Source organism: Triticum urartu, chromosome 3 (genome assembly GCF_003073215.2).
Source record: "Triticum urartu cultivar G1812 chromosome 3, Tu2.1, whole genome shotgun sequence".
NCBI classification, from domain to species: domain Eukaryota; kingdom Viridiplantae; phylum Streptophyta; class Magnoliopsida; order Poales; family Poaceae; genus Triticum; species Triticum urartu.
In genome coordinates, this window is record NC_053024.1 from 687,137,062 (window position 1) to 687,150,820 (window position 13,759).

The window sequence follows — 13,759 nt, forward strand, 5'->3', positions numbered from 1 at the left end:
GCAGGGAGGTACCAAAGTAATCCAGGAATGGATCACTGGACAGCGGTCAAGAACATCCTGAAATACCTGAAAAGGACTAAGGATATGTTTCTCGTATATGGAGGTGACAAAGAGCTCACCGTAAAAGGTTACGTTGATGCAAGCTTTGACACTGATCCGGACGATTCTAAATCGCAAACCGGATACGTGTTTACATTAAACGGTGGAGCTGTCAGTTGGTGCAGTTCTAAACAAAGCGTCGTAGCGGGATCTACATGTGAAGCGGAGTACATAGCTGCTTCGGAAGCAGCGAACGAAGGAGTCTGGATGAAGGAGTTCATATCCGATCTAGGTGTCATACCTAATGCATCGGGTCCAATGAAAATCTTTTGTGACAATACTGGTGCAATTGCCTTGGCAAAGGAATCCAGATTTCACAAAAGGACCAAACACATCAAGAGACGCTTCAACTCCATCCGGGATCTAGTCCAGGTGGGAGACATAGAGATTTGCAAGATACATACGGATCTGAATGTTGCAGACCCGTTGACTAAGCCTCTTCCACGAGCAAAACATGATCAGCACCAAGGCTCCATGGGTGTTAGATTCATTACAGTGTAATCTAGATTATTGACTCTAGTGCAAGTGGGAGACTGAAGGAAATATGCCCTAGAGGCAATAATAAAGTTATTATTTATTTCCTTATAATCATGATAAATGTTTATTATTCATGCTAGAATTGTATTAACCGGAAACATAATACATGTGTGAATACATAGACAAACAAAGTGTCACTAGTATGCCTCTACTTGACTAGCTCGTTAATCAAAGATGGTTATGTTTCCTGACCATGAACAATGAGTTGTTTGATTAACGAGGTCACATCATTAGTTGAATGATCTGATTGACATGACCCATTCCATTAGCTTAGCACCCGATCGTTTAGTATGTTGCTATTGCTTTTCTTCATGACTTATACATGTTCCTATGACTATGAGATTATGCAACTCCCGTTTGCCGGAGGAACACTTTGGGTGCTACCAAACGTCACAACGTAACTGGGTGATTATAAAGGAGCATTACAGGTGTCTCCAAAGGTAGATGTTGGGTTGGCGTATTTCGAGATTAGGATTTGTCACTCCGATTGTCGGAGAGGTATCTCTGGGCCCTCTCGGTAATACACATCACATAAGCCTTGCAAGCATTCAACTAATATGTTAGTTGTGAGATGATGTATTACGGAACGAGTAAAGAGACTTGCCGGTAACGAGATTGAACTAGGTATTGGATACCGACGATCGAATCTCGGGCAAGTAACATACCGATGACAAAGGGAACAACGTATGTTGTTATGCGGTCTGACCGATAAAGATCTTCGTAGAATATGTAGGAGCCAATATGGGCATCCAGGTCCCGCTATTGGTTATTGACCGGAGACTGTCTCGGTCATGTCTACATTGTTCTCGAACCCGTAGGGTCCGCACGCTTAAGGTTACGATGACAGTTATATTATGAGTTTATGCATTTTGATGTACCGAAGGTTGTTCGGAGTCCCGGATGTGATCACGGACATGACGAGGAGTCTCGAAATGGATCGAGACGTAAATATTGATATATTGGAAGCCTATGTTTGGATATCGGAAGTGTTCCGGGTGAAATCGGGATTTTACCGGATACCGGGAGGTTACCGGAACCCCCCGGGAGCTATATGGGCCATAGTGGGCCTTAGTGGAAAAGAGAAGAGGCTGCCCTAGATGGGCTGTGCGCCTCCCCCTTCCCCTAGTCCTATTAGGACTAGGAGAGGTGGCCGGCCCCCTCCTCCTCTTTTCCCCCTCCGCGAATCCTATTCCGACTAGGATTGGGGGGGGGGGAATCCTACTCCTAGAGGGAGTAGGACTCTCCTGCGCCCTCCTCCTTGGCCGGCCAGCCTCCCCCCCTCTACTCCTTTATATACGGAGGCAGGGGGCACCTCTAGACACACAAGTTGATCCACGTGATCTATTCCTTAGCCGTGTGCGGTGCCCCCTGCCACCATATACCTCGATAATACTGTAACGGAGTTTAGGCAAAGCCCTGCTGCTGTAGTACATCAAGATCGTCACCACGTCGTGCTGACGGAACTCTTCCCCGACACTTTGCTGGATCGGAGTCCGGGGATCGTCATCGAGCTGAACGTGTGCTCGAACTCGGAGGTCCGTAGTTTCGGTGCTTGATCGGTTGGATCGTGAAGACGTACGACTACTTCCTCTACGTCGTGTCATCGCTTCCGCAGTCGGTCTGCGTTGGGTACGTAGACAACACTCTTCCCCTCGTTGCTATGCATCACATGATCTTGCGTGTGCGTAGGAAATTTTTTGAAATTACTACGAAACCCAACACCAGCATAGCAGCATTACATCATAAGGTTCTAGCTTCCTACCCACATCAAAATTTTGTGTGTATCGCTTTCTTTCCAGTGTGGTTTTACTCACTTGAATAATGTGTTCGGCAATACACTCCGGCTGCTTCGGTTCTTGACAAGCAACACCAGCAACTTGTCGTCGGACTTCAAGTTTTTGTGTGTATTTTCTCTTACCACCAGTTAAAAGTAAATATCATGAAGATTAGGTGTGATCTAAACTACTCCGGTTAAAATGATAGCAAGTATTGACTGAAAATGAGAAGATTAGGAGTATGTACCATAACCAAAACTTAAAATGAGAGCAAGTATTGACTTAAAAATGGAAAGATTAGCAATATTATGTGTGATGCACTGAGAAGAGTTTCTTATGGAATCTATCATGAAGTCTACCCATGATTCAAGTCTGAACACATTAGTGAGTTCATTTGCATCTGATCTGCTCTGCTTTCCTGTTTATCAAACAATGAGTGCCCTGCCTGCTTTATTGCTAAACACATTAGTGAGTTGGATATCACATTGGAGTAGAAAGAAATAAAGAAATGCATGGCATCATGAACACATTAGTGATCAAGTGTTAGTTACGAAGAAAGAATTTCAGTGGATTCCAATGTTTACCTTGGAGTAGCAAAGATAAATATGCATTGGGGGTAGCAATAGCTTGTTAGAGTAAGCATGACTAGCATGGAAGATTTGTCTTTATGCTATACTATTTCCTAATGCCCGTTTTTAGAACTAGCAATGGAGTAGTAGTGAGCTAGTGCTCTGTTGGAAATATGCCCTAGAGGCAATAATAAAAGCATTATTATTATATTTCCTTGTTCATGATAATTGTCTTTATTCATGCTATAATTGTGTTATCCGGAAATCGTAATACATGTGTGAATAATAGACACCAACATGTCCCTAGTAAGCCTCTAGTTGACTAGCTCGTTGATCAACAGATAGTCATGGTTTCCTGACTATGGACATTGGATGTCATTGATAACGAGATCACATCATTAGGAGAATGATGTGATGGACAAGACCCAATCCTAAACATACCATAAGATCGTATAGTTCGTTTGCTAGAGTTTTCCAATGTCAAGTATCTTTTCCTTAGACCATGAGATCGTGTAACTCCCGGATACCGTAGGAGTGCTTTGGGTGTACCAAATGTCACAACGTAACTGGGTGACTATAAAGGTATACTACGGGTATCTCCGAAAGTGTCTGTTGGGTTGACACGGATCAAGACTGGGATTTGTCACTCCGTATGACGGAGAGGTATCACTGGGCCCACTCGGTAATGCATCATCATAATGAGCTCAAAGTGACCAAGTGTCTGGTCACGGGATCATGCATTACGGTACGAGTAAAGTGACTTGCCGGTAACGAGATTGAACGAGGTATTGGGATACCGACGATCGAATCTCGGGCAAGTAAGCATACCGATTGACAAAGGGAATTGTATACGGGGTTGCTTGAATCCTCGACATCGTGGTTCATCCGATGAGATCATCGAGGAGCATGTGGGAGCCAACATGGGTATCCAGATCCCGCTGTTGGTTATTGGCCGGAGAGCGATCTCGGTCATGTCTACATGTCTCCCGAACCCGTAGGGTCTACACACTTAAGGTTCGGTGACGCTAGGGTTGTAGGGATATGTATATGCAGTAACCCGAATGTTGTTCGGAGTCCCGGATGAGATCCCGGACGTCACGAAGGAGTTCCGGAATGGTCCGGAGGTAAAGAATTATATATAGGAAGTGCTATTTCGGGCATCGGGACAGTTTCGGGGTCACCGGTATTGTACCGGGACCACCGGAAGGGTCCCGGGGTCCACCGGGTGGGGCCACCCTCCCCGGGGGCCACATGGGCTGTAGGGGTGCGCCTTGGCCTATATGGCCAAGGGCACCAGCCCCAAGAGGCCCATGCGCCTAGGGTTCAAGAAGGGAAGAGTCCCAAAGGGGGAAGGCACCTCCTAGGTGCCTTGGGGAGGAGGGATTCCTCCCTTGGCCACCCCCCTAGGAGATTGGATCTCCTAGGGCCGGCGCCCCCCCCTTGGACTCCCTATATATAGTGGGGAAGGAGGGCCTCTCATAACACATCTTTGGTGCCTCCCTCTCCCTCTCCAACACATCCTCCTCCTCCATAGAGCTTAGGCGAAGCCCTGCCGGAGTACTGCAGCTCCACCACCACCACGCCGTCGTGCTGCTGTTGGAGCCATCTTCCTCAACCTCTCCTTTCCCCTTGCTGGATCAAGAAGAAGGAGACGTTACGCTGACCGTACGTGTGTTGAACGCGGAGGTGCCGTCCGTTCGGCGCTAGGATCTTCGGTGATTTGGATCACGTCGAGTACGCCTTCCTCATCCCCATTCTTTGAACGCTTCCGCGCGTGATCTACAAAGGTATGTAGATGCAATCCAATCACTCGTTGCTAGATGAACTCCTAGATGGATCTTGGTGAAACCGTAGGAAAATTTTTGTTTTCTGCAACGTCCCCCAACATGCTCTTCATCTAATTGTTCAGAAAAAGTTCAAAATGCTCAAAAAAGTTTAGGAAAAGTTCAAAAATCCACATAAACATCACATTCAAATGCATCTTGTTTCATGTCTTAAAACTAGTGATGATTATAAATAGAACTTGAGGTCATCTTAATATAAATAGAAATTGAACCATTTCACCGTGGCTTCATATTCAGGCGAACCATTTCACCAGGGCTTCAGGTTCAGGTGAACCATTCCACCGTGGCTTCAGGTTCAGGTGAACCATTTCACGGTGGCTTCAGCTTCTTTTTTATATCTGTTTCTGTATATGAAGAGCATAAAATTTGTGTACATAAGCATCTCTGTTCTCTACAAGTAGATCTTACAAGTAAATAATAACCATATGTAGTATGTGCACATAAGAATTAGAAAAGCATTATGTGCTCAGAAAAATTTGTATGTATGTGTGGACAGAAACAAAAAATGAGTTTAACTATGCAACTAAAACAACACTCATCTTGTTCAAGCTCGTAGGGCACTTTGCGCTCTGCCGGCATACTGAGTTGTCCACTCATAAACCAATCCTTTCTGTATTGAGCGAAATATGCAACATTCACATGAGAACATAATAAAGCTTAATTTGGTTTCTATTCAATGTTATCTATTATAGCATCAAATAAGTTAACATTAACATTTAGTTCAATTTCTTATATGTTTGAAATAAAAAAAGACGAAAAAGGAAAGAGGCAAAAAGGAATTAAGAAAAAGAAAAAAAGAAAAACCAAAAAAAAGCTGAAATAGATATTAAAAGACAAACAAAAACAATAAATAAAAAAAAGAGGTGAAAAAAAAATAACCTAACAATACATGCACGGAAATAGAATTAGGGCGAGGATAGGCATGTAAGACCTATAGGTCAGATTTGACAAGCTGGGCGTGGGTGGCGCCTGTGAGCGGATGCGCCTGGCGAGCATTTGACTAAGGATAGAGGGATGATGATTGAAGGGAGGCGGGCAGGGTGAATCGATAGGTAAGGGAGTCAAAAGGAGCAAATATAGGGAATAAAGTTATGAAAGAAGAAAGAACGAAGAGAAATAATAAATAAAAAAAGAAAAAAAAATAACAAAGATGAACGATGAAAGAGACAAAAAAAAAAAAACAGAAAAATACAAGAAAGGGGAAAACATTGACCAACAAGGGATGAAGAAAGAAAATACGAAAAAAAGAAAGAATTAATAGCAATCAAATAAAACATAAGTTAACATTAACATTTAGTTCAATTTCTTATATGTTTGAAGGTATGGTATCATTCACTCATTTGCTTGTTTTTCATATTCTTCTATGCTCATGTAAATAGCTCTCCGCACACATTGGTATCGTGTAACAGAAAATTATTCATCTTATATCTTTGAGGGAAAATTCATTCTTTATTAAAAGCAGTAACCTTCTCTTATTAAAGAAAATATTTCCACTGAATCAAGGTGATGTTCCTTGGAAATTTAGGATGCAACACCCATGTTTGAACTAACCATGCAACATAGTGGTATGGAATATTTTCATTGTGAAGAGCATAACTCTAACTATCTAACATTAATAACATTGGGATATTGCTTGTTTTTGTCAATAACAAATTGTTGACAACACAGTGGATATTGATTTTTCTGTCAGTAACAAATTATTGACAACATAGTGAAATATCACTTGTTTTTGTTAGTGGAATATTGACAACACAGTTGAATATTACTTGTTTTTTCTGTAACAACACAGTGGTATGTAAACAATTTATTTAGGGATAAATATTGCTTGTTTTTTCAGTAACAATGGTGTGGAAATAATTTATGTAGAGACAAATGTTGTTTATTTTTGTCAATAATTAAGACTAGAATTAATTTGTCACTAACAAATTGATTGTTTCCAAAATTGATAACACATGTGTGTATTTCTAGATTGATTGTTCCAAAATAACATTATAGTATATTTCTACTCCTCTATGACGTTTGGGGAAGGCCGGAGGAGGAAACAACTGGGAAGACAACTAAATTTAAAAACATTACACTAAGAGCAAAGTGGTAAGAAACATGGTTGATAGTAAAACAATTTATACTGATTTTTTTATTTTTTTTATAGCTCCATATGAGTTTAGTCAACTTAAGTACACAATCTTTGTATTCTTCAAACGTATCAAAAACATTAAGGACATAACTACTAACAAAGTTGTATATTGCACGATTCAAACAAATATTATTACAAATACACATTATAAGTACAACAATTTTCATGAAAATATTCTATTTTTAGTTTGAGATGTTTCTTGAAATGAGTTTTTTTGCAGGATGTTTCTTGAAAATGAGTTATATCTAAACATATGCAAGCTTAAATTACAACAAAATCACATCCTTGTACAATAATTTGTGCCACTTAGATATACGACGTGGTGGTTATATGTGTTATTATTTAAAATTTAAGTATCTGTAAGTATCTTCATATGTCTACTTAATATCCCAATAGAACTTTCTAGCTACATGAAGATTACCTAGCTTAGTTTGAAGTATTAGGAAATTATAGCGTATGTCCTGTCAATGAGTGTCTTCTCCAATGTGCATTTATTCTTATTGGTTGCAAGCATATGTTGTCAGGAGGTCGACTATGTTTATAAGGGAGACGAAGTTTCCATATGCCTTTTTGGCGACAACATTCTATTCCGTGTGTTAATAGTTCAATGGTTTAATTCCTCATGTCTCCGCCAACTTGGGTGGTTCTCCTTCGATGGGAATTCAACAATATGTGTCTTTGAGAAGGTTGATCATTCCTCGTTCTTCATTTTATTCTGTAAAAGAAGAATAACTTCGTATGCATCGAAATATATGTTCCTCAAATTTGATCTGTTATATTAATGACATGATGTCATACAATTCCATGCTGGTTTTTTAGCAAACAATGAGAGGTCACTTAAAGCTCATGCGTTGGTTGGCATCACATCGAACTTCTTCAAAAGGAACATAGATCTACAATTTCTAGAGCAGTGGTAACTTGATGAGGGAAATTAAGGAGTGCGTCGTGCAAAATTTCAAAATGGATTTTGTGTATAGATGTTCTTCAAGATGGCAACGGAGACGGGTTTTGCTTGCGCATCCCCGTCCCCTGTGACAAAAATTGAAGCATGTCCCGTCCCCGTCATCATACATGGGAAACAGTTTTTTGACCATCCCCGTCCTCGTCGGTTTTTCTATACCCATGGGGAACCTGTCCCGGCAAGCGATAAGCAAAAACATCAGCAACATTTCAGCAAAACAACATTTTTTGGGTTTTCTTGGGGCTAGGCCTGGTGTTTAGATGTTGTAGTGTGGCAGACTAGCAACTGAAAGTGGAATTTTCGAGAGATAGTGGCGGGATGATAGGATTTTGGCCAACCTAGGTCTATTATGAGGCCCATGTGTCATACGTTTCACATGTTTGGCAGATTTCAGGTGCGGGTAGTACTAGAACGGGTTTGCACCCATGAAACCAGCCGGGTTCTCAAATTTACCAAGCAACAACCCCATGGGGATATAAACTGGCCCATCCCCGTCCCCTATTAGGGTAAAAACCCGCGGGGATGTGAGTTTCGAGGCTCCATTGCCTTCTTGAGATGATCTTGATATCTGCATCTTTCTATCCCTTGAGATTGGCACCCCCGATGCTTCTTTTGGCCATGAGAGCTCAGGGGCACTGTCTGGCGGTCCTTAGGGATGACAGAGGAATTTTCATTGCAAGGGGAATGGAAAGATAGACTGGTGCGCAGATATCCTGGCGGCGGAAGCCTTGGCGCCCCGATATGGTTTGTCCCTTGCGCAAAGGTTGGGCTGCAATCGCCTCGTTATTAACTCCGACAATATGGAGGTCATTGATACCATGAACCGCGGAGGATGTTCTACAGATGCAGTGGCGATGATTTTCGACAATTGTTATCATCTTGCTTGTGATTTTCCTATTTGCAGGTTGGGTTGCTCTCGTGCCTATCTCTCCATTTGCAACCCGGCCACACGCCAGCATGCCTCCTCCGAGCCACTGCCAGACTTCAAAATCTCGGGGATGTACCCGCACCGCCCTATTGGTGAGTACATGTTGTGATTGTTCACTACCTGGATCGTTCATGTGCGGTCTCAACTAATCCCTTGGTAGGGCCACAATGTCATGATTACATGTATAATTTAAAATGCAGACAAACCTTATGTTTTGAGGGCATGTACAATGGTAGCATATGGATACAGATGCTTCATAACCAAAAATAATTTGAGGCATATGTGTTGATTTTTTTCTCCCCAATGCAAGCTACTACTAGTGGCCTCATAAAAAAAAAAAGTTACTCTCACTACATTTGCATCCCTCCTCTTTACTTCAACTTTTTCCAACTTTATGCACCGGACCACACTTTTTCTTCTAAGCACCCGCCTCCTGGAGAGGATCCTGCTTCCCCATCCAAACCTACTTTTTCTGTCATCCGATCCTACATGGCATGTGAGGCATCACCCTGGGGCTATGCATTGGCCATGCCCTGAATGAAGTGCAAATCCATGTTGCCTATGTTGGTTAGCGAGATGCTGGTCTTCTTTGATTCGAATAAATATCCATGGATTTGTAGAGGACTCTAATTCTTGAGACCTACGTAGGTCGTTTGACTCACAAGTTTAGAATCCTTATGATTTTTTCTTAAATATTTAACATATTTTCCAAACGGCAACTAGAGGAATTGTTCCACCCTCATGTGAGTTTTTCAGTCGCAGCTACATCGATTGTTTGATTTCAAAGAAAAAATTCCACTGGCCCAAACCGCTGTAGAAACGATTTTTCAAGATGGTCACTATGATTTCCTAATTCGCTATTGTGTGTGTGTGTGTGTGTGTGTTGATTTCATAGGCAAGACTTCTTTGACCCACCAGGTTCTAAAAGCATGGCAACAGAGGCAACGATATCGGAATGACATGCTCATTTGAATCATGCAAGATTTCGATTTGTTCGATTGGATCACAAAAGAGAAACAAAAGATTCCTTTCGAGAGGTTTTGGGTGGTCGTCCTATGAAATATTAGTACAAACAAAATCAGCGACAATTAATATGTACGAGAGGTAGTGGTGTTTTTCGTGTTGCTCTGTTTTTTTGAATCTTAGGGAGTGAAAGGAGTACATGGATTATAGCCTTTTCTTGGGGGCCAATGTGTAAAAAGAAGCAATCATGCGCAGCCCCCACACCCACAAAAGGTGGCCCCATCCCACCGGGCTCCCCCTGGAAAACCTCTCCCCTCTGCTGCTCCGCGTCCCCAGAGAGAGTCGCAACCGCCCCCTCGTCAAACCCGCCGACGAAGGGGGAGGACGGCGACGAAGTGCCCGTCGCCTTCAAATCCCCCTCCCCTCGTCTTCTCCCCCCCCACCCATCCCCCCCCCCCCCCCCCCCCCCCCCCTCCACAACCACCGCTCCTGCCTACCGGTGGAGGGATTAATCGGGGGCTTCCGCAGCAACCACCGGCGGCGGCGGCGGTTCACCGATTCGCTTGCGAGGCGCTGCCGTCTGACCCTCTCCGTGGCGGCGATGGGCCAGGGCGTCGTCGAGATCCAGCCCCGCGAGCTCCAGTTCACCTGTAAGCCCGCGCGCACGATTTCTCCCCTCTCTCTGATTATTCAGTAATTCCGATCCGTCTCGGGCGACGGATTAGTCCGGTCGTCGCCGCGCGTTCGTGCGCGGCCTCTCGCCCCGCCTGCGCCGATTCGATGTTCCGCACGGCCGCGGATTCGGACATTTCGGCGGTGTGTGCCGCGTAATCTGGGACTCGTTCAGTCGATTGGTGGTTTATTCCAATAGTTTTTTTGTGTGTGCGCGTTCCTTTCCTTGGGATTGATTGGAGCAGTGCCAAGTGATATCTAGTTTGTTCTGTGCTTGTGCTGCGATTTGGAAGATGGGATTTGACTTGGAAATTGGTCTCACCGAACGGGCGAACATGAAGTTTGGAGGCAACAGATTTGTAAACATTTTCCGAGGATTAGTTCCACATTTTCCGAGGTTTAGGTACTTGCAGTTTTCGTATCCTGAACCTCAGGGCACAGGGAAAGCAGGAATGGCTGTATTCTTTTTCCGAGCGAACCCGGCAGTAGTATTTTGTAACATATATAAATGACAGAGTTCTTTCCTGTAATTTTTATATTCAGGCTTGGCTTTGTTTTTCCAAAGCTTTTGCGTTACTACCATGTTATTAGTTGGTTGCCGCCTTTTCGGTTCGATTGGTTACAGACAGGTAGATTTTGTGGTACGAGTGGTTGTAAAGTCTCTCTCGGTAGTTGGCAGTTGGCACATACTCGGCCAAGTGTGAGTAGCTTGTTCACTCCACTGATTGTGATGACACAAAGGGGAGCTAAGGCTTACAAAGACTGTAAAGTTAGTATTCCAGTATGCAATGCAGGGTCCGGTGCATTCATTGTTGCACCTGTTAATGTCCCTGATGCAGTGATGCACATGCTACTGATAATAGGAAGTGGGCCGCTAGTGAAATGGAAAATCTTCCCATCAAGTTTCTATTGTTGGTTTCCTATAAAATTATGAATCATACAACGTGCTCTGTTAGTAAGTGCAAATCAAGTGATCTTTAATTCTTCACATTTCAAAATGTCTCAGTGCTGGCACCTACTCTCAGCATGTGATTCTAGTGTGGCTGCTTCCTGCTTGTTGTGCTTATTTTGTTTCACGCAGTTCTGAATTTCTATGCCTATGGTTGATAATCATGTATAATTTGCAGAATGCCCAAAAAAATCTGAGTGAATTTATTTTCAGTATAATATATCTGGATAAAATTCTGACTTGGTTTTCTCATTTTTTGTTATTGTCAGTTGAGCTGAAGAAGCAGAGTTCATGTTCTGTCCATCTTGTCAACAAATCCGATGAATATGTCGCTTTCAAGGTTTTTGCCCCTTCTTTTTTCTGATGACGGTCTTGATAGCTTGATTTAATAGCCTTATACTGTACATCCGCATGTTGTGCAAAAGCACATTTCAGTTTACTACGTATGCGTATGTACAATGTAGGGAAAATGTATGATGCATTTATCTCAAATTGGTAGAGTAATACTTATTTATAGTAGCAGAGGGGCCATTTCTGGTTGGTGTCTAAACACTGTCTGTTCTGTCGCTTTTTATTTTCAATTGGATGATCATGGTTTGAGCATAAATGAAACTGCAGCATCTGATCACCATTTTGAAATTGCTAGGTTAAGACAACTTCCCCTAAAAGATATTGCGTCCGACCAAATATTGGAGTTATCCTTCCAAGGGCAACATGTGATTTCACAGGTGTGTACACTACTGCTACTGACCTTATTGATTATTATAGTGATAGACAACTTGTTGAGTTTTAACCACTCTCTAAAGCTGAATTGCTTTTTACTCGTTCTATATTTATGTAAGTGGGCTCATTCTTAGTTAAGTTGCTTTCTCATCTTCTTTTTTGGTTTGTGGAATGAACTAAGTTGGTCCATTGCCACCTCGTTCCTCATAAGCACAACACTTTAAAAAAATGAGGAAACGGGTCATCCCACAAAAATCATAGCATGAACACTCATGATGGACCAACCCATCTGTTCCTTAAAGCAAACATGTCATAATGTGCTTGCTTCAGAGAGAGGGTAGCAATTATATAATTTTGTTTGTCTTGCATTCAACTATTCATGCCTTGATTCTGTTTGGTTTCTTCGGTTATATTCCTCTTGATTTGTATATTTTTATCGCCTCTTAAATGCAGTTACCATGCAAGCACAGCGTACTGCGCCACCAGACATGCAATTAAAAGACAAATTTTTGGTGCAGACCACAGTTGTTCCTCCTGGTACATCAGATGATGACCTCATTCCTGCTTTTGTAAGTAACTAAGCACACAGTTCAGAAGCTTTACATGCATAATATTCCTTATATGTTACTTGTCCTCATCTTCTTAACTCTTTTCCACAGTTCTCCAAAGAAACCAACGCATATATTGAGGAAAGTAAATTGAGAGTTGTCCTTGTTGATGCATCTCGTCCTCCTGTGGAGCAACTGATAAATAATGTCCCCAGCACTGATGCGGCAGTTGAGGTTCCGGTGTTAAAAGATACACCAAATGTTCAGAATGAAGTGCCAGCTATGGAGAAAAAGGTTCCTGCCCCCCAGGAGAAAATTTCAGCTGTTGTTCCTAACATACCTTCCCCTGTCAGGGAGTCTCCAATCCTTCAAGAAGTTCCTGTGCTACCGCATGAAGAACCTGCTATTTTGGCAGAATCTCCTCCCCCTCTAAAAGACGAATCTCCTCCCCCTCTAAAACATGAATCTCCTTCCTATATAAAGGATACGTCTGCGGTTACCATTGAACAGCTTTCTCCTCTGAAGGAAGAGACTGTAACTTCAAAGGTGTCTCCTCTGGAAGAAACTCTTCCGAAAGAAACTGTCACCGTAAGTGACCGAGGTTTTTTCAGTGTGCAGAATCATCAATTATCTCATGTAAGGATCCATACTATAGTTTTATTTATGCCTATTTTCCCTATGTTTTCCACAAAAAAAGAACATATAAGGCTTTTAAACATGTTCTGTTACTGTAATGCTGGGTTTGAGACTGGCTAGATTTTGGTAGAAACCTATATGTTTCTAGCTAAATGGTCTAAAGTCTAAATCACTCGTATTTTCTAGAACAGTTGCAGTAAAAAATACTGAAAAGAATAGCTGGAACCAGCTTAATTAGTGGCCACAAATTTGTCTAACTTGGTATAACTTTGGACAAGTGCTGCCTGTATTATTTGACCAAGACTTGCCCTTGCTAGAAAATCCTCATAATGCACTTTAACTATGATATACCTGGAGATCTCAACACTGCAGAGTATAGTCCGGATCTTTTCAGTTTGCAGAGACCGAGGTTATTTTAATT

At 42.3% G+C, this 13,759-nt stretch overlaps 1 protein-coding gene across 1 annotated transcript; it reads left to right on the plus strand.

Annotated features, from left to right (window-relative positions):
- Positions 1–10,132: 10,132 nt before the first annotated feature.
- On the plus strand, positions 10,133–13,338 carry LOC125545930 (vesicle-associated protein 2-2-like; the record flags this gene model as incomplete). Its single annotated transcript, XM_048709985.1, is given in 5 exon segments — positions 10,133–10,460; positions 11,701–11,771; positions 12,078–12,159; positions 12,608–12,723; positions 12,814–13,338. Coding segments are annotated over 5 exon segments (843 nt in total), but the record flags the coding sequence as incomplete, so codon positions are not given.
- Positions 13,339–13,759: the final 421 nt, after the last annotated feature.